This window comes from Mus musculus, chromosome 17, assembly GCF_000001635.26.
Source record: "Mus musculus strain C57BL/6J chromosome 17, GRCm38.p6 C57BL/6J".
Lineage (NCBI taxonomy): Eukaryota > Metazoa > Chordata > Mammalia > Rodentia > Muridae > Mus > Mus musculus.
In genome coordinates this window covers 68416913-68439645 of record NC_000083.6, presented here as the reverse complement: position 1 = coordinate 68439645, position 22733 = coordinate 68416913, and the positions used below count along the sequence as shown (strand labels likewise).

The 22733-nt window shown below is 42.0% G+C and overlaps 1 protein-coding gene across 10 annotated transcripts in view; it reads right to left on the bottom strand.

The window, feature by feature from the left end:
• Positions 1-22733, bottom strand: part of L3mbtl4 (L3MBTL4 histone methyl-lysine binding protein) — a 511181-nt gene that overhangs the window by 344433 nt on the left and 144015 nt on the right. For all 10 annotated transcript variants that reach the window (XR_003952134.1, XM_006524417.3, XM_006524416.3 and 7 more), the window contains one exon: positions 13901-13992. Coding sequence is in view for 7 of the 10 variants with exons in the window: in XM_006524417.3 (XP_006524480.1) it covers positions 13901-13992 (92 nt within the window). In the remaining 3 variants the exon portion in view is untranslated. The remainder of the gene's footprint in view (positions 1-13900; positions 13993-22733) is intronic.

Here is a 22733-nt window from a genome sequence, read left to right as displayed (position 1 = left end):
ATATGAGTAAACGATAAAATAGACCTTGCAGAATTCAAATCAAAATAAACTTTCTAGTTTAACCATCTGAAAGGCAAGAGTGAAAATTGCCAAGCCTCCCATCTGTCTCCTTCTTGTTTAATGGTTTGTTTATGATAGGACAGCTTTAAAATTTTCTCTCTAAGTATCCTCTATTCCTTGAACATACCTGATAGTGTGCTAACAAAAGTGCATTTCACAATAATGAAAGAGAGCCAGAATCACACTCTTTAGGTAAACCAAATCCTATCGCATGTAATACCCTAAATCCTACAAAGTCCTATGGTTAGCAAATCTGAGAAAAAACTTCTACAGATCAATGCCAGCCCAGAGAGGTAATGAGGGGACTCTCTCAAGGTTAGAAGCCAAAATTGACACAGATCATAACTTAGGACTCAAGTTCTGTAACCCTACAGCTGCTTGTTCCCAAAAGAGGACAGGCATGGCTCAAAACAAGCAGTGTGAACCATGTATGGCCCACAGCTCTGAGGTCCTTCTTACAGACAAGGATGGCTCGAGGGAAATGCCCAGTGATGCTGGATGGCAGGTTGTTTTGTTTTGTCATTTTCTTTTCCCAGAACACTCACAAAATAATATTTTCTACTATGAAATTGATTCATTTTGTCACTAATGATAGAGAAGTGGCATTACCCAAGGTTCCATACCCACAGCAAAATCAGGTACAAATTGCATGCTATTATTTTAAAAGCTTGCAACCAAAATGAGTCATGGCACTGGTGGGGAGATGCTGTGGCTGGAGAAAAGGCAGAGATTCTTAGTCAAGCTACTTGGTGCAGTGCCTTGTGCAAGAGCTATCAGTGTGACACGTGAGTGTGCCACCACAGTTTTGTGGACAGGCAGAGTCTCCATTACAGATGTCTCCAAAGTTGAGAAGAACCATCTCACAACGTTTTTCAAGTGAAAGTTGGTCAACGTGATATTTGATGGAGTAAGAACAAATTATCTTCCTGTCTACTGTGAACACACAGAAGCATCAGAAACATCTGAGGAGTAGCTAACACTTGCGGTCATGGCCAGCAACCAATGATGGTTAAAGATATAGTTCTTTCAAAAACAGAAATAGGAAAATGAGAACATTCATGTGGCAAAACTATTGCTGACATGATTCTGCAGACATGGCAGTCAACTACAGGCTGGACATGGCTCTAAGCACACATTGAGAGCTAAATACTAAATCATCAACAAGGCCCTGTGGAGATGCTGTGTACATTTCACGAATGAGGTACCCAAGGCCAAAACTAAAGTGTTATCTGCTCTCAACATGCCACCAAACAATTGCAGGGCTAGCTCACCACCATGGGCTGTGAGCCACCTTGACCATCATCGCTACCACTGATTTAAGACATTTGTCATTTAAATTTTTTATTCTACAGTTTAAAATCTAGTTAGATATTTAAATGCAGAAGATTATCAACTGAGTATTTTCTGTATGGCTAGCAAATGTTCCCAGACACCAAAATTTGAAACCATGCTTGAAATTTTTTAAAAAGAACTCGTGATGCCATTAGGCTGAAGGTTGTACAATAAAGGCAAGTATCATGAAGCCATGTAGCTAACCATCTGACTAGGTTTCCCCTTCAACAACATACAGAAATGTTTGAAGAGGAGAAAATGATGTAGTTTAGCGAAACATGAGACGGCTGTCAAAAAAGGCAAGGCTCAGACATGGGCTGGCAGAAGTGGCCAAGAGCTTTGAAGACTATGAAGCAAATACAGCACTCAGAGCAAACAGGCCTGCTGGGTTTCACTTCATGGAAACACACTGGGACTGAACCACCTGTCCTAGTCAGGGTTTCGATTCCTGCACAAACGTCATAACCAAGAAGCAAGTTGGGGAGGAAAGGATTTATTCAGCGTACATTTCCTCATTGCTGTTTATCACCAAAGGAAGTCAGGACAGGAACTCACATAGGGTAGGAACCTGGAGGCAGAAACTGATGCAGAAGCCATGGAGGGTTGCTGTTTACTAAATGTTTCCCTTGACTTGCTCAGCTTGCTTTCTTATAGAACTCAGGACCACCAGGGCAGGGATGGCGCCCCCCACAATGGGCCCTCCTGGCCTTGATCACTAATTGAGAAAATGCCTTACAGCTGGATCTCATGGAGGCCTTTTCTTAAGGGAGGCTCCTTTTTTTCTGTGATAATTCCAGCTTGTGTCAGGTTGACACACAAAACCAGCCAGTATACGACCTATGAACAGAGAGGCTGAGAGTTCTGATCCATTTATGTAGCCTGTCAACACAAAGCTTTGGCTCCCAGCTTAAACTTTGACCTGTGCACTTTACTATTTATGTTAGAATTCTTAAATGTTGCAGTGGTTTGGGCAGAAGGTATGAGAACCTTGACGTGCACAGAGCAGGGATGGGAACCAGAGGATGGGCCAGATCTGCTCTTTTATCAGGAGGTGAGAGGGCATTGCCTGACAACTGGTAGCTGGCCAAGGAACTGGCCAGCAACAAGGTATTACCTGACATTGAGGCTCCAGGCCTGAGAGGCCCAGATTTTTCCTATTGTGACAATTTGTTCTTTTTATAGAGTGTGCATTTTACCTACTGAAGCTGTCAAAGACCCTGAATAGCCCCCACACACACACACTATTGTGGCTATTCTCCAGTTCTAACCCTTCTTGTACCTATTTCAGTGTTCTTCTGAAAGCCACAGAATGAATCAGTATTGATAAAGTGTGCTTGCTGCAAGATACCAAAAGACTGGGATGTGTTCATCTCAGCTTCCTGCCTCTTCTTCAGCAAGTTTCATGTTTTTTTACCTACACTTACAGAGGTGCTCGATCAAGAGTGCCAGAATTCACCTTCCCCGCCCAGGACTTAGGAGAATTTTTAAATCTCACTTTTCTAATATTATTATATATTAGTTAGAATCTAAAAAGCCTATGTATTATTTTGCTTTGAGTCAAATCTTGGTTTGTATTTAGCCTTACAGGTACAGACAGATTCCCCTAATTTTTTTTGTCTGATTTTTCTCCTGTTTTAATCACAAAGAAAATGAAGAACTCAAAAAAAAATCAAAAACAAAAACCAAAAACAAAAACAAAAAACCCTATACCCAATACACACAGAGAAAATCCTCATGCACAAAAATGACTTTTTCTACTCTTGTTCAGACTACGCTTTTTACAGTTGTTTCTGATGGTAACATGACCACAGCAGCCTTGATGTCTTCAGGGACTCCAGGAATCCACCAAGATATTTAGATGACTATAAGTGTTTCAGTAAAAAAAAAAAAATCACCAATATCATTTATTAGATATCCAAAGGTCTATGACACACAGACAAACATACAGAACAGATAAGAGCCACATGGGTGCCCTTAAAGAGGATGTCATTATTCTATTTAGGGACTATAAGATATATCTGGGAGATAAAAAAGACGAGCCCAGCCTTCACAGTTGCTGGATGGCTCTGATTTCTGCTCTCTCAAAGTGATGTCATCTTTGCCAACTCCTGCTCAGACAAGTAGTGGATGGTGACTTATGTAACATATCAGTGCTGGCTCCCAAGCCTCAGTTAAGGTGGCCAACTGATTGCATCGTCTTAAGCTTTTATACTAGAGGCTCTCTCTGTTATTTCAACCACTTCCCAGAGATACATTCTGAACTCCCAATCTCAAGTTGCCACCAAGAATATACCAAGAGGCGTTCCTTAATAGACAACATGGAACTTGGGAGTCAGCTAAAGTATAATTCAATACGTTAATACAACTCTGAATGGCCTTCTGAGGATTCATCCTGCTAAAATCTCAGGTACAGAAGCCTCATTTCCACAGAAGTTTGTATATACAACCAACATTTAACTATGTATCCTACCTAATGAATGAACTAGAGACTCAGAAACAGATGAACAAACGAAGAACACGTTTCAGAACAAGTAATGGCCAGCTGGCTCTGTGCTATCTGAGCTCACAAAGGAAAGGAATCCTGATAGCACATACCACGGCCTGCATCCAGAGAATATTTTGAATAACTTCTGTGATGAATTCACCATTCCTGAAATGGATTCCAAGCACCTTTTGCTCTGGTGCCTAAAACAATAAATCCACATCTGTTGCACAAGTTGACTTAACTGAGGCAGGTGGAGGGCAAGGGTATGAGGGGTATTGCTAATATACATTTCCTACAGCTACAGGGCAGAGTATCTACCCTTGATTCTAAATGGTGGATTTTTTTTGGTTGGTTGGTTGGTTTTTTTGCTGAATTTTCCTTCTTCTGAAGAGCTTGACACTCAGCTTCCAGCTAGTGGTATAGATAAGACACTGTTGCAGGAGCTTTGAGCCTCTTCTAGGAACAAAAGTGCAGCCCTGGGTGGGTGGCTGGGTGGGTCTAACCTTCACATCAGCTATTTCAAAGCAGCCGTGTGACTTTGACTCTTACAATTTCAAAGAAGGGAATTCTAGGTATAGAAAAGTAACTGAGCCATGAGATCAGGGCACCTCCTTGAGTTTGCACAAAAACCAAAAGCTGTGGGGATTATGAGAAATGGACGTTAGTTGGGGATCTCTCTGAGGTTTAGGTCCTTTGCAACTGATCAGCCTGGAGATGTCACACTATAGAAAAGCACTCTATTTTTAAACCTGCTCCATTTGATTTAAATATCAATGAAACAATTGAATACAGTGAATAGAACAATATCAATTCTTTCCTTTGGGGAAAACTGCTAGCCATCAGTACATTCATCTCAAGACTGGGACTTAGAAAATACATACAGAACAAACATCTAAAAACAGGCAAAGGGGCAAAGGCTGTGGCCAAACACAAGGATGAACTGAAATGCTGATTTCTTCCAGGTATCTTGAAGATCGGGTAGTTCTCAGCACTATGTATGACTGTTAAGAGAGCAAGACATGGTCACCATGTGGCTTACGATATTTAATATGGTGCCCAAGAAGGACCTATATTAAGAGTCTGGTGGTATTTAGAGGAACTATCAAATTGTTGGGCAGAATGTTCAAAATGCAAAAGCTTGACATCACATGGAACCATTTTAGATGGGAAAGTTCTCAGAATCTCAAGTAGTTTTGGGAACTTTAACAAGAACATCATTCTACACCTACAGAAGTAACTATGAACGCAGACTTTTACAGAACTAAATACATACGCAGACTTTATTTTAAACACCACACACACACACACACACACACACACACCCCTACATTTTCAGGTTCCATTTCACAAATGGAGATATTTTGTAAAATTAGATTTTAAAAGTATAGTTAGCACCCAGTAAAGATGTCGAATTCTGTCTGATAGAGGCTATCCACTCTGCTCTATTCGTGCTTCATTCATTCAAGGGTGAAGACTGAAAAACAGGAGTGTGAACAAACAGGGGTGAGCCAGAAGGTGCCCTGCTCAATGGGAGTCCTCAATGAATGTAACCCATTATCCCAGAGAAGACTGGAACTTTACTAACAACAAAGAATATTGATTTCTAGAATCATGTTATATTATAACAACGTTTCCGAGTGACAGCATGAGAAGAAGAGGGAGACAGTAGTGTGGAGGGCAGAGAGGGAAGAATGGAAGGTAAAATAGGAAGGGACATGGTGTGTTTCTGCCTGGTTTACAAAATAAAGACAGCAAGTAAAGAGGAACAAGTTCTGTTCTCAACATGAAGAAAACCCACATGTGGCCAGGTATAAATTTAGGAGAGGGAACTGGTGAGGGGAGAGAGCACGCAGGAGTGTGCAGGAGTCAGCAAGAAGGTGCTAGCAGAGTGAGGAAGGAAAGACTCATGTCAGGCACAGATCAGAGATGAGGACCAGAGCATCCTTAATGAACAGACCAGCCAGAAAAGAGACTTCAGCCAGACGTGACATCTGACCAGCCAGCGGGAGTCTAGGCAGATGGGTTTCTCATGAACAGTGTAACAGTGTGAATGAAGCAGGTTCAGAGCACCGGGAGACACCAACACTAAGAGGTTGAGAAGAAGGGGCTCAGAGCTAAAGGAAGTATAGGAAATCCTCACACTTAACAAGGTGAATGAAGCCTGTATCAGACACCACCAAAAGCCTCGAAAGATTATCCCACAGAATTAGGCCATTGTGTTTCCAGCTAAAGGTGAAAGGTCAAAGAGGTATGTCACAGAGCTGTCCCCATGAAGTGACTGAAGGGGAGCCAGAGAGGCTTGGTAAGTAGCACCTGAAAGAAAAAGGAGCAAAGAAGAGAGAGAGGGGAGGGAGGGAGGAAGAGAAGGAGGGAGGAAGAAAGAGAATCAGGGAGATGATGAAACTCAGCCAGTCTCCAAGGACTTTACAACTTCCGAGAGAGAGAGAGAGAGAGAGAGAGAGAGAGAGAGAGAGAGAGAGAATCCTTAGCAAAACAAACAAAATAGCTTCAAAATTAGGGCTCTAGAGATATCTCCATTAGCAAAGTACCACATGTCTGGAACCCCAGAGCTGGGACAGAGTTAACAAGCAGATTCCCAGGGCTTGCTGGACAGCCAGTCTAATTGAATAGAACTTCAGGTTCTGTGAAAGTTTTTGTCTTAAATAACCTGTGGACAGTAATTGAGGAAGACACCCAATGATATCCTCTAGGACCCAATGCCACATTCTAACCTCCACACACACATAAGCAAGAACACACACACACACAGGTACACACACATATACCAGTAGATCCTCCAGGTGCACATAAGAAGGAGCACACACAGACACACACACCAGGGGAACCTTCACATGTACATATGCAAGAGTACACAGAGGTGTACATGTACACACACAGACACACATGCATATACTACATGCACATAAGCAAGAGCACACATATGTACTCTCACACACATACTAAATGTACATACACAGGAGCGCACACAGGCACTCACACATATGTAGAGGTGGTTCTGATGCTAAGATCCTGTTCCCCAATTGGCACTTGATCTATCAGTAAAGAAGTCATGGGCTAATTGCTGGGTGGAAGGAATAGGCAGGACTTCCAAGTCCCAGCAGGCAAGCTAGCAGACACAGGGAAAAAGAAAAAGGAAATTTTCACCATGCTTCAGAGGGATAAGAGGTGACCAGCCACGTGAGATCTCTGGTGAAGTACCTAGGGAAGTGAAGACTTCACTACATCCTGTGGGATGCACAAAGGGAAGACAGACAGACTGCCTCCAGGAGCTGTGCAGAGTCAGCTTGGATATGAGATCGTGGGAGAGGAGAGGAACATAAGAAGGGTGGGTCAAGGTGTTGCTGACACAAGTAAAACCCAAGGCCAAGGGCAGCTGATGTCTTCAAGAGGGAATTAACCAAGGAGGCTCAATGTGTGTTTTGCCCTGGAATCCTGGGGTCATTTCTGCAGGTGATTTCTGCCAACAGTATGAGTAATTATAGACCATGGAACTAAGTTTGGGGTCAAAGAGATTTACAAATTCAAGAAATAAAAACAAGAGATCTGAAATTTCAAAAAGCTGGATGTGTGGAATTCAGGAGACATCTGTTCTTAAACATAGAACAGATTCAGAAGGGCCAGAAGAGCTGTTAAACTGGAAGACAGAGCATAGAGTGAACGATGAGCCAAAGCTCAGGGAGGAGATAGCTAGTGGGCAACAAGACCATTTCCATTACAGGATGGCCACAAAATGCTCTGAGTAACACAGTGTATATGCAGGAAAGGTCTGGGGAACCATAGTCATAAACAAATTAATGGCTTCTTGTAGAAACCATGGAAGAAGTCTCAGAACTAAGAGCTACTTTCTGAGGATCAAGAAGTATCCGCCCTCTTGATGATGGATCTAGAAGGAAAACTTAGACCAGGCAATGTCTGCCTGCCTGAGCCCATGGATTTGCCATGCCACCAACATGCAAGGCTTCATGGTCTTTATCCAGTAATGTGTGGTTCCTGAGGTGAAAGTAAACCTCCAGGGAGAAGCTGTGTGTTGTGTGTGAGAGGTGACAATGAGCTCACCAGGGGGCTGAAGACCCCAGTGAGAGAATGGCTCATGAGAAACCCAGGACACTGAAGCTTCTCAGGACAAATGTGGAGCCAGAGGGAGAAAATGGAACAACTGTTAGCCGTGCTGTGTCAGCCACAAAAGTTGTATGGGTACATCAGGTAAAGAGACCCAGGCCCTCTTCTGCAGAAGGGGTTCAATTATGGCCCATGAGACATGACATGGAAGTAGAGGGGAATCAGTGGCCCCATTGCAGTATTGGGTATTCAAGGGTGTTGAAAAGAACATCACAGATTGGAAACGTGGTGGAGTGTGAAGAGAAAGAAGTGCAAAGGAAGTGTGAAAGAAGGAAGTGAAGCCAGAATAAAAAGAGCAGGAACCACACAGCATAAACAGCAAAGGATTGGCAGGGTCAATGGGGAGTGCCAAAAATCGAGAGGGCACGCTCATACTCCTGAAGGAGGGAGATGATGGCCAGATGGCCTGGGTACCAGTGAGGATCAGAGTGCAAGTTGACCATGGAGAGAAAAGAGCCATGAACCACTGAGGATCTTATACCATTTGTTCTTTCATTAGCAGGGGTTGCAAAGGTCAGGACCATCCTGGTGAGTGCTCAAGCCAGGGGCACAAACAGCCTAGGGGCAGCACTGGAGAGACCTGAAACTGCAGCAGACAGGACAATGCCCTAGAATTCTGTGCAGATACTGATGGAGAAGCTATGTCCTCAGGCATGGCTGACAGGATTGGGCAGACAGGCATACCTGCAGCATCCAGAGATGAGAAAGTTATCCTTCTTTATTAAGGTGGGCCAGTGTCATCACAGGCTCCTTATCAGAGTGAGTCAGGAACACCAGAGAAGGAGATAGGACACCACCAAAAGCAGAGATTAGCGTGTTCTGGCTTGTAAGCCAATGGGTGTGGGTGGTCTGCGAGCTACCAAGGTAGGAAGCGACTCTCCCCCCAGTGTTGCATAAGGGAGGAAAATCTTCCACACACTTCAGACTGCTGACCTTTCAAACTGTCAGAGAGTAAACCCGTGTTTCAGATGACTAAGTGTGTCCCAATTTGTCACAGCAGTAAAAGGATCTGATACTGCGTCTTAGCTACATGGAACCAAGATAATCCTCTATTACTAGACTATCAAAACACATAAGGAAGTTCAAGATATTTTTTAACTTTTCTAATAATGAGCTTTGTTTTGTTCTAAAACACCAAATTGTTTTTTAAAACATGGGAGTGTACCTCCCTTGAAGATGCCTAATTCTTTGTCTGTTTTCCTAGCAACCCAACCCTGGTTGGTAAAATTGCATAGGATAAAAGGCAGAGCTGCCTGTAATCCTTTGACAGGAATGTTGAATGTTGAGAGACTTGATGTTCAGGGCCAGAGGTCCTCCCATGAGCAGGCAGTATATGGTTTTCTGTTGTAGGGGAAAGGTAGACAGCCTGTGTCTTGTCTCTGAGTTACTTCCACAGAACAGTGAGGATGCTGACCCCCAAGCCATTACTCCCACCTTAACAAGCTGGCCAGGGTGGCTCTCTGTAATTCTATGAGAGAAGCCAGAGTAAGCAGGTTTCCTGAAACACAGAGGCATCGGGAGCAGGGTGCAGTCTTTTCAGGTAAGCAGAAACAAATGTGGATGAAGACTGAACAGTCAAGCAGCAGCCAGCTCGGGAGCAGTGTGACACACCTAGAAGAAGATGTGGCCAGCTGCGGGAGCTTCAGTCCCCAGACAGATAAGGAGAGCTGGAGGCAGGGAGCAATGAGGAAAAGAATGCCTGAGGACGGTAGGTGCCTGGGGAAGGGTGATGGTGGGAAGATCAGGAAGAAACATGTTCAGTACCAACCTTAACAAAGAAAGGAAAACAGTATTTCAGTTGTCAATTGAAATGAGGATACAACTTAACAGTCATAATCAGAAAGGATCTTTAAACCTGCTCTCAACAGCAGGTGTTTGTATTCTTGATTATGCTTTAACACAGATGGTGAAATAAATTGTAAAATACGAAACAATCAACTTGGTCTTTTGCTAAAAGGCATTTAAATTAGACAGGTGGATATGCAAAAAAAAAAGATGTATGTGTACAAAGAAAATAGGCACACTTTCCTTACAATAATGTACATGCATTTTTGTGGTTGAATATGTATCTGATTTTCAGGGTTGAAGTGTGTGTGTGTGTGTGTGTGTGTGTGTGTGTGTGTGTGTGTAAGTCTTCATGTAACTTTGGTATATCTTCTAGAACTTGACTATTAGGCTAGAAGCCACATTAGCAGTGAACTGCTACTTTAATGTCCATAAAATAGTTATCCAGGCAAGAAATGCAAACTACTTTGTTCTATTTTTAACAATTAGAGGCCAAAGAACCTCATCACAGTGGCTGGCATGAACAACATTATTATAATATTTGCACACTGAAAGGAAGATTAACAGTTGAGTGTCAATATAAAATTGAGTTCACCTCCCTCTTGGAAGGCTGGCATGAACCTTCTGCCTTTTTGATGGCACTGAATCTTTCAATTACAAGCTTGTTTATTAATCTTAAAATGCAAGTGCCATGCTTGCTCGAGTCATGTCAGATCCACAGCACAGGCATCTCCAGTTACTGAGAGTCCAAGGCAAAATCAATAGCTTAATTCTTCCCTCTCTCAGGGTTAGGCAAGCCCTGGACTCTACTGCACAGTGTCTCCTAAGATCATCACTTACATGGTCTGAGGGTGAGCAATGTACTGCCTCACATCTCTTTCCCTCTCCCTCTCCCTCTCCCTCTCCCTCTCCCTCTCTCTCCCTTCCTCCCCCTCCCTCCTCCTCTCTCTCTTTTCTCATCCAATTTTTCTTTTATCCAAGTTTTGTATCATTTCCAAAAATGATCGAAAATATCACTTCTCTCCTTCCTCTCCTCTCTCCGACTCCTCCCTTGTCTTTCTTCACCCTCTCTCTCAAATTCATGGCCTCTTTTCCTTTAATTATTACTGTTTTACACAGACAGAGATAAGCTCATTAATATATCATTGCCTACTAACACATTTTGGGGTATTTCTTCTTTCCCAACTAAACAATAAGAATCTGAGAAACGCCGTTAACCCCTCAGTGATTCATGCTCTCTACACCATCATCGGGCACACTCAGAGCCTTAAACATGAGTGACTTCCTGTCAGATTAGAGGTAAAGATAAAAGCAGCCCGCATGTCCAGTGGACCTGTCTGCTATACACTAATGCTTTGCTGCTGTCTTCAGAGTTGACATATGTTAAAGTTCAGCCACATTTCACAATCATCTCATCAGCCAGAGGACTGTGAATAAGTTTCCTTGCTGACCACCCAGCTTCCTTCACCTGCTACTCAACAGCTCCCTCCACAGGGAACTGACGACCTTCCCCTCAGTAAGTGCTTTCTGATACCACTTCTGGTACCACTATCTCCTCTCCCTAAAACCCAAGGGACCAAAGCTTCATGCCCGACAGCCCAAATGCTTGGTTCCAACACTGCTGCCCTGATTTGCTTCAGGAGCAAAGTCTTCCATTTTCCCCTGGGTGTCGTTTTCATTAACACCAAAGCCAGAGGGGAAATCTGAAGGAAAAAGCTTTCCTCGGCAAGCATGTCTCGCAATGGCCTATGGACTTTAACGCATCTCCCTGAATAAACTCTAATGATAGCAATACATTCTCGGTCTGGGCTGAAGAGACCCAGGAAAGGGACGGAGAATCTGATACTTGGTTCCCTTTAGCCTAAATTCATCTTGCTTTGCGTACATCTTAGCTGGATACTGATGACATCTTCAGTCTAGCTCTAGGCCCCTGATCTGAGGAGACAGCACTGGTCTAATTCCTAGGATTTAAGATGATGTTATTGGCTCACATAATTTTCATGGAATAAACACCCTAAATCTTGATCAAGCAACAGCAAAACCAAGGGTGGTAAAATCTTGAGTAGTAAGCAGGATCTAGCTGTTCCTTAAATCTCCCAAGGCAACAGACCACAGGATAACACAGATGGCTTCTTGATTCCCTGTCCCTGTCCCACTCCCTGGGGTTCTGCTTTGGCAGATCTCTGGAGTATTAGCTCTTCTGTGCTCTCCCTCTGAGAAGTAGGCTTGTTTAAAACCTCTGCGCTAAATGCTTTCAGTTTCTGTGGTTCATCCTTCACATGATTTTATTATGGAGGTCTACAGGGGAAAAAAAGTTTCTATTTGTTCACTGACAAGTGCCAGGACTTTGGACTTGGTGTCTCTCTCTCTCTCTTTTTTCTACTAATTTATTTATTCACTTTACATCCTGTACAGAACCCCCTACTCCCACCCTGCTCCACATACACATGGTCCTTCCCCCTTAACCCTCACCTTCACATCTGAGAAGGGAGACATTCCTCCCTGCTGGATGCCAACCCAGCCTGGTGTTTCAAGTCACCCCAACACTAGGCTCATCCTCTGCCACTGAGACCAAACAAGGTAGACCAGTTAGGGGAAGAGAATCCACAGGCAGGCAACAGAGTGAGAGACAGTCCCTGCTCTAGTTGTTGGAGGACCCCTATGGAGACCAAGCTACACATCTGCTATATATGGGCAAAAGGCATAAGTCCAGTCCATGTATGCTTTGATGGTGGTTCAGTCTCTGGGAGACCTCAAGGGTTGATTCTGTTGGTCTTCCTATGGAGTCCCTTTCACCTGACTTCCTGAGCTCTACCTATATGGTATGCACTATGGATATATGTCTCTGCACGTGTTTCAGTCAGCTGCTGGGTGTAGCCTCCCAGAAGACGGTTATGCTAGACTCCTGTATGAATCCAGGTTACTCTTTTTGTTCATCTTTAAGGTCCTTTTCTCCCCATCCATTTCTACATCCACAATTATAAATACTGGTGCTCTCACCAGCAACAGCTTCTGGAAGCATCAGAGTAGATGCCATGGGAAGGAGAGCACGCACAAGGTTCACCTCTCACAGCAGGTTGAAATACAACACAGTGATGTAAATTTTGAGTACAGAGACTCCCTGTACACAACCACAAGGGCTCTGGTGCCAAAGCTCTCAATCAATTAAGTCTGTCCTGGTGGAAATGGTGTGAACCGGGGCTTCCACTACCTTTTCTAACATTCCCTTCATCTACTACTGTCTCTCATCATTCAAAATAGACCTGAAGATGATTGCAATCCCATAGAAAGAACAATATTAACTAACTGGACCCCCCCAGAACTCCCAAGGTCTAAACCACCAACGAGAGAGTTCACATGGAGGTATCCATGGCTCCATCTACATATGTAGCAAATGATGGCCTTATCTGGCATCAATGGGAGGGGCTTAGTCCTGTGGAGGCTTGAGGTCCCAGCATAGGGGGATGCTAAAGTGGTGAGGAGGAAGTGGGTGAGTGGGTGGGGGAGCACCTTCATAGAGACAAACAGGAGGGAGAAGAGGGGGGAATGGTATGGGAGAAGAGGGGGGATGGTATGGGAGAGTTGTGGAGTGGTAACTGGGAAGGAGATGTCATTTGAAATGTAAATGAATAAAATGGTTAATAAAATAAGAAAATAGGCCTGTTCAAAATAACCCTTAAGTGGACATAAACAATTGAGACTTGATAAGAAAAGTGAAGATTTGAAGACTGACACTTAAGAAAGTGATGATTATGTGCAGATCACATTCTATGTACTTTATGTGTTCAACTTATCTAGTTCTTCAAGAATCCAAGGATGGAGGGAGGTGGGTATCTTTCCTACTACCTTACAGGTGAGGAAACTGTGGCACAGAAAGGTAAAATGACTTGCCCAAGGTCACCGAGATAGTAAGTAGCAGTTCCAGGCTGCAAACCCAGCTCTGGTGTACACTCTGAAACACTAACAATTCAGATTAGCTTTGATGGGTCATTTTCTAGCCACACCGGTAAATTTATTAGTTGGTAAACTATTAAGGCAAATGACTTCGTTTCAATTAAATTTCCAGCTGAAAACCCCTTGGAAAGATTTAAGGCTGACCTTGGAAAACAGTTCTACTGGTGCAGCTACAGCGTTCCCTTCTCTCAGGTACTGCTCCCAGGACCAGGTTTCCGCTGTAGTCACAGAAGATTCTAGAAGAGAACAAAAGGAACACTTTCCTTGAAGCAGTTCTTGATGAAATAAATTTTAAAAGCAGGCTGCTTAAACTGGAGATCAGAATAGCCACAACTATTGGGGACATTGTCTCTCATTTCCTATAAACAGTCAGTAACCTTCCCCTATCGCACACACACATACACACACACACACACACACACACACACACACATATGCAACACACACATGTAACAAACACACACATAACACATATGTATGTAACAAATCCATACATAACACACACATACACAAACACATACATATAATACATATATGTATCACATATATCTATAACACATACAACACACATAATACATACATATGTAACACACATACAAACATATGTGTAACACATGTAACAAACACATATAATACACATCTAATACATCCATATGTAACACAAACATATATACATAACACACATATATGTAATACACATGTAACAAACAAACATGTAATACATACATATGTAATACATGCATGCACACTTACATATAAAACACACATAACATACATCTAACACATCCATATATAACACACATATATGTAATACACACATAACAAATACACATGTAATACATACATATGTAACACCTGTGCACTCACACACATAACACACATATATATGTAACACACATATGTACCAAACACACATATAACACACACATATGTAACATATCCATATGTAACACATGTGAACACACACACACATATGGAGACTCAGAAGTCATTAAATACTGTATTTATTTATTGAAATGCTTTGATAATTTAATATATCATTAAGAAACTTAAAGAGAACAAGTGTTATATAGTTTCTTTTGTGTCTATATTTTTGTTATTTGAGATATGAAATAAAGTAAACATTGAAAAACCAAATATGCTATGATCCTATTTATCTGTGGAGTATAAAAAGAATCAAACTCAGAATCAGAGAGCATAAAGATGGTAAGCAGAGATGGAGATCAGTAGATGGAGAGAGGAGAGATACCTGTCAAAGGGCACGGTTCCAGTTACATAGAAGGAATGAGGTTTACGGACTAATCAAATAACAAGCTGACTGCAATTAATACTTCAAAGCTGATAAAACACACACACACACATACATATACATACACACACAGTGTGTGTGTATGTGTGTGTGTGTGTGTGTGTGTGTGTGTGTGAGAGAGAGAGAGAGAGAGAGAGAGAGAGAGAGAGAGAGAGAGAGAGAGAGAAAGAGAGATTTCCTGTGTTCTCACCTTTAAAACCGGGTAACTAGGTGAGGTAATAGTTACGTTAATTATCTTCAGTTAATCTTTCCTCCATACAAACACATGCCTTTACTCCCAGCACTCTGGAGGCAGAGGCAGGTGGATTTCTGAGTTTGAGGCCAGCCTGGTCTATAGAGTGAGTTCCAGGACAGCCTAGGCTACACAGAGAAACCCTGTCTCAAAATATATATATATATATATATATATATATATATATATATATACACACAAACAAACAAACAAAAAACCAAACACATATCTAAATACCTCATTTCAGCCCAGGAGATGCTCAGCTGTAAACTGCTTGCCCTGCAAGCATGCAGGCCTGGGTTTGCCTCCTGTCATGCCCTTAAAAGTCCCTGTGGTCCCAGTGCCTGGGAGGCAGAGGCAGTCAGACCCCTAAAGCTTGTTGGGATCTCTAGGCAAATTTGTGGTTTCTAGGTTCAGTGAGGATCTATCTAAAAGAAAAGGTAAAGACAGCTAACCATGACCTCTGCCCCTCTCCAGACACAGATGAATCTACATGCACATGCACTCACATGAGAGTGCATGTGCACACACACACATATATTTGTACCCTAAAAATTAAATGTGATTGACAGTTACAAAATGAAATAGGTTAAAAATAAAGTAGAAACAGAAACATATAAGGCACATATGTGTGTATGCATGTATGTATGTGTGTATTACTCATCTAATCACATATTTATAAAACACTATCTGTGTGCTAGGTACTACACACATATGTATGCCCACAAATACAAACATACGCACACAGAAAAGAAATCGGAAAGAGACAGCAGCAGTTGTTTATGGACAGTAGTACAATTCATGTAAGTATTCATTAGCTATTACATTATCTACAGGCAAAATACTCTACAATGATTATTACTTCAATAGAGAGAGAGAGAGAAAGAGAGAGGTAGGGATGGAGAGGCAGAGGCAGAGGGTGAGGAGGGAGGGGAGGGGAGGGGGAGAGGGAGACTTGAAGATTCAGATGTAAAAGGGCTGAGCCTCTGTGTTAAGCAAATGTTCCAGAAGAAGGTGCAGATGGTAAAATGCTAGAACCGCATCCACTTGGCAATAACAGACAGTGACATCTGAAATCTCCCGGGACACTAAGACAACTCGGTGGGACAACCAACAGCAACCTCCTGCTGTGCTGGGATGATTCACACAGACATTTAATATTTACATGTAAGCCTCTTACTCTACCAAGAGAAGCAATGTCTAAAGTGTGACCTGTGTCCAGTAGAAGAGAAATACATAATACACATCATCTCCCTTCAATGCTTGTGTCGATCATTGACAACAAAGGGTTAAGTCGGACAACGTTATGCGTACAGCATGTACACAAAGAAGCACAGACACTAACATCCATCCACTTATCTTGTTCATAGCATTAGTGACTCGCTAAGAAACACTGCTCAAGTATGAGATAGCAGTGTTATCGTCACATAAGCCTTAACAGATTTGTGACTGGTGGGTCTGTCGAGTTCTTCTGGCATACCCAGCCATCCTAGCAGGAGCCTAGGAGCCTGCAGCTTCTTGGCCCATTATGCTGCTAAAAGTGCTGCTGCAGCTGCTTCAGTATCTCACAACATGAGATGTTTTCATTTGCTTCTCAGAGAAAGAGATGTGACAAAGCCTGATGACATTCCAGGAAGATTATTCAACTCCCCTGTTTTCACAAAAGCATTTTACTGCGTTACGACTATGTGCTTTACAAAAAAAAAAAAAAATACAGCAGAGCTGACACGAAAACAAATATAGATATCTCATTTTCTACAACAGCTGGGTTCTTAAAAAGACTCTGTGTAATTTCTCAATTTAATCATATTTCCGATTGTCATACATTATCATTTTGCCCAAAGTAAATCATATCTAAGACTTCCTGTTATGATTACATAAGTATGCAGAGAACCTTTTTAACAATCATCATAAAAAGAATACATAATATTAGACAATAGAAACTTCCAATGAATTAAATATTTTAGCAGAGCAAGAAGATGGCTCAGGCATATGGTGCCTACAAGGAAATGGGATGTATGCTGGCTCACCAGCACCACAGCCTGTGGACAGGCCCTCCCACCACCAGCTCCAAAAGGCTCCAGGTCCTTCTCTGTCTCTCATGTGGTTTCGATAAACCCCTCAAGACTTACTTAGTTGAAGCTAAACAGTGTGCTTATTTTTTAATTGTTCGCAACAGGCAGGGCTTCACTGTATAGCCCAGACAGGTCTAGAATTCAGGTCCTCCAGCCGCTGTCTCTGCAGTGCAGAATTACAGAGATGCACCAGCTGAGCTCATATACTTTGAACTAGAACATCAACTTTAAAAAACACAGTGTGTCTTTGGCTTTGCTCTTTACCATATTGCTAGCTCCTATCCTGACTGGTCATGAATCCTTGCCTAATGACTTAAAGGCAAAGGCAGACATAATATCACTTTGGGCAAATCAAAGAGCTTGGCAGGGTGGCGCACGCCTGTCTGCAATCCTCATACTTGGGAAATGGGAGCAAGAGAAGCAGGAGAATCCAAGGACAACCCGAGCTGCAGAGCAAGTTCCAGGTCAGCCTGAGATACATAAAACTCTGGGGGTGGGGGGGGGAGGGGGGGAGAGGGAGAGAACCAACCAAGCACAAAAGCAGAAGATGAACTGAATGAACTGTACTTGACCAACTCATCTCTCTTAACCATCTCAGAGAGAAGGAACTAATTACTACACACACTGCCTTAGTTTAGATTATGCAAGTCTCTGAAGCAGTCTTTAGGTACCACATGTACTTTATAGAACATTGTGTAGAATGTTAGACATAGATTTGCGAATCCTAAAGTTCATTTCTTTTCACTCCACTCCTTGGATATTGTGAACTGTCCTATTCGTTACTCTTCTGGTAAAATTGTGTGATGTAGAAAATATCTTTGATTGTATACTATGTGTCACTTAATAAATACTTAGTATATGCCAGGTACTGAACTATGTGGTTGCAGCACAGATATGATATATGTGTGTATATGTGTGAGCATGTGTACATTTCTATTAATACTGTGTGTCAGGGTGAAAGAGACAGAGATGGGGAGATATACATACAAACAGAGAAAGGAAAGAGAGGGAGGGAGGGAGAGAAGGAGGAAGGAAGGGAGGAAGGAAGAAAAAAGAGAGGAAGTGGAAGGATGGGTGTCAGACTCTGGCATGCTGCTGAGGCTGCCTTTGCATTCTTGGGCTGTTAGGAGCCATCTAGGAAAAGCTGAAGATTAGCAGGTAGTCTTCCTGAGATGGTTTCATCATGGACTGTGGATTGCGATAAGTAAACCCTTGTAGACAAGGCTGAAGGGAGGGCATTTTCAGGATTTGATTCCTGCTATTGGTATGTCTTTCCTGTTACTACTAAGTTAAACTGATATATAATCCCTAGGCATGAGCCTGCCCTATTAGGCAGATTTTCTGCAGATCAATGAAGATGTACTATCTTGTATATATAGATAATGCCATACAGATAAACAGATGATTTCTTAATTCTTAATTCTATAGGAATTCCTAAAATTATACTAGTAACTATTAAGCCCTTTATGATAGGACTGCTATTAAAGCCCTCTCTGATAACGAAAACTACAATTAGAACTCTGCCAGTCTTCATGTGTCATGAGTTAATTGCTTCTGAGATAGAAAATGGGCATTTGAAACTTGGAACACATTCATTAGAGCTGAGAAATAATTAACCAAAGGTCATAAAAGGGAATGAACATGTTATTATAGGTGCAAGGACAGAAAATAAAATATTGACTGAGTTTATCTATACAAAACTTTAATGTCAATTTACACACAAAAATTATGGTTTTAGACTCTCAATGAACCTGTGGAGTTAGTGACAGATAATGGATGTCTAACTAGATAACTAGTCTTAATGGAAACACATGTAAACATCTCTATTAAAAACTGCTTAGTCAATTTATGATTAGAATTTATGTTTAAACTTTTAGTGAACTTTTGTATTGAAAAAAGGGAGGGATCCTTGGAAAAGCCATGTGATCTATTCTCCTAAAAAATGTACAAAACTCTAGGAAGGGTAATATTAGGTGGCAGAAAGAGAGGACAGAATGCAGAAAGAGAATTGGAAATTAAGGCAGAAGGTTGAGAGTCAGCAGGATACAGCAAAATATAACAGAGCATGAGATAGAAATGAAGAAAGAAAGAAGAAGCTGCAGAGAGAGCAGAATGAGCAGGCAGGCTTTTCTGCACCATGGAAGGGGACAGGTCTTTTTTCATTAGCAAGGTAGGCTTAGTCTTACTAAAGAGGATAAAACTTTTTTCTTACAGACTTGGGTTTAATTCATTTAGCAATGAAAGGGTTGATGGTCTTTCTTTCTCTGTGCAATAAAGCTTGGAGCTTATTTTTCATCCAGAATGAGTGAGTTCTTTCTGCACTGGCACTTGGTCTTTTGCTCCATGTGCATATGTAAGTATGCATGTGTGTACGTATGTATGAAATATGAGATAAGTGGCTGAGCCCAACAGGAATGTATGCAGGTATACTAGTGTATGTCCACGAATGTACACATGAATGTATGTATGTTTATGCATAGTTGCTTGTATAAATGGTTTTCCTTCTGCCAGTGTGACTCTCTTCTGATTCAATAAAAAGTTTATTGCTCCAAACCTAGCTCCAGCCTGGGAAGCAAAAGGTGAGGCTTCTGGGCAGAAAGAAAGAAGTCCTAGTAATTAACCCTTTACTTAATCCCCTGCTGTTAAGCAACAAGTGTTAATTTGCCCATAGGCATCAGAGTAATTTAGGATCAATACAAGTAAATGCTATTATAGAAAGCAATCTTAACCTCTCCTAAGGCCAAGTCTTGTCCCCACCAATGCCCTTTACCCATGGCTATCTTCAAGAATAAACTAGAGCTGGTCTCTGTCACTGGGCTTAAGAGCTCTTCTTGCCTCTGCCCACTGAGTAGCAGGAACTACAGATTTGCAGCATTGTACCCCCACTTTCATACTGAGTATTAAATTGGTAACTCAAGTCTGTAGTTATGAGATACCGCTGTTCAGAGAAGCCATGCAGCTGGAGAGGTTTTGACATAAACTGTTCCTAGCCTCAGCACACCCACTATACAGGATTGTATCACTTCACTATATGCAGACAAGATAAGACGTCACAGAGATGCACACCCAGTCATTAGCATTTTAGCTTAACAGCACTATAAAATTAAGTTTGCCAGCACATTAATAAACTCACTCTTCGACAGTGGCATAGTGAATTTAATTTAAAGTTTTGAAAATCTGGTTTATAAATATTTATAACCAAAAAGATGTTAATTTTGCTGATCTGTTCAACCCTCACACAATATTTTGTTCTCAGAAATTAAAAAGAAATAAATGCAGCCTTCACAATAATACAAAATGGGTAAAGTCAAAATATCCAAACAGAAGTCAAAACAGGTATGGTTATGACAAGAACATAATTATTATTTTGTACAAATTCATTAAGCACAGTTGAGCATACTTCTTATGTATATTTGATTAGAATTGTGCATGCTTGCACAGGAATAACAGCATAAAACAATAAAATACAGACTGTGCACTAAGGTAGTGAGAGCGGAAAAGTGAATTCTTCCTTACATTTATTCAGATGATTCCACACAGCTCCAGGGGCCAACTTCCCACATCCCAGGGGCAAAGTAGTATATACTGAAGATTGTACCCTGCAACATGTATGTTCCAGTGTCCTGTTTGTGAAAGTCAATTGGATATTCTAAGTTCCAGCATTCTTGCCCACAACTGAACCTCTAGGTGCAGGAAAAAGTCACCAAACCATCAGAACTGGTTGGGTGTTAATGGCAGGAGTGATGGCTGCCAGGAAAGCAGGACTCAGGGAAGGGAACATGGAGTGGGAGGTATCTACCTGCCTCCTTGCTCTCATACCAGAGGATTCCAGGCATTTCTGAGTGGTCTACAGATAAACCTTGGCTGCTTGGCTTCTTTGGTGATGTACAGTAAGGTTAGAAGGCTACCATGGTGAAGTCATTCTCTTACAAAACAGTAGATGGCTGTTGCTTTAAAATAATAGAGATGGTTAAGGTCAGCATCCTTAATCATCAGGGAAATGCAAATCAAAACAACCCTGAGATTCCACCTCACACCAGTCAGAATGGCTAAGATCAAAAATTCAGGTGACAGCAGATGCTGGCGAGGATGTGGAGAAAGAGGAACACTCCTCCATTGTTGGTGGGATTGCAGGCTTGTACAACCACTCTGGAAATCAGTCTGGCCGTTCCTCAGAAAATTGGACATGGTACTACCGGAGGATCCCGCAATACCTCTCCTGGGCATATATCCAGAAGATGTTCCAACTAGTAAGAAAGAAACATGCTCCACTATGTTCATAGCAGCCTTATTTATAATAGCCAGAAGCTGGAAAGAACCCAGATGCCCCTCAACAGAGGAATGGATACAGAAAATGTGGTACATTTACACAATGGAGGACAACTCAGCTATTAAAAGGAATGAATTTATGAAATTCCTAGGCAAATGGTTGGACCTGGAGGGCATTATCCTGAGTGAGGTAACCCATTCACAAATGATATGTGTTCACTGATAAGTGGATATTAGCCCAGAAACTTAGAATACCCAAGATATAAGTTACAATTTGCAAAACACATGAAACTGAAGAAGAACGAAGACCAAAGTGTGGACACTTTGCCCCTTCTTAGAATTGGGAACAAAACACCCATGGAAGGAGTTACAGAGACAAAGTCTGGAGCTGAGACAAAAGGATGGACCATCTAGAGACTGCCATATCCAGGGATCCACCCCATAATCAGCATCCAAATGCTGAAACCATTGCATACACTAGCAAGATTTTATTGAAAGGACCCAGATGTAGCTGTCTCTTGTGAGACTATGCCGGGGCCTAGCAAACACAGAAGTGGATGCTCATAGTCAGCTATTGGATGGATCACAGGGCCCCTAATGGAGGAGCTAGAGAAAGTACCCAAGGAGCTAAAGGGATCTGCAACCCTATAGGTGGAACAACATTATGAACTAACCAGTACCCTGGAGCTCTTGACTCTAGCTGCATATGTATCAAAAGATGGCCTAGTCGGGCCAAAAAGGGGAAGTGGGTGGGTAGGGGAGTGGGGGGTAGGGTATGGGGACTTTTGAAAAATAGCATTGGAAATGTAAATGAGGAAAATACCTAATTAAAAAAAACAATAGAGATGGGATGTTTCTCTTTTGTGCAAATGAGCAGAGTCATCCTGGAGCATCTGAGAAACTTTCAACTTCATCTGCAAGGCTCCAGTGTTGGCTGTAGTTGACCTCAGCCAAATCCATAGACCAGCAAACCCACAGCGAACTTCTTTCATGAAAACTCACAGAGTTAACAAGTTCACTCTGAACCAGTCATGAAATGTGGGTTTGTTTTACACACACACACACACACACACACACACACACACACACACA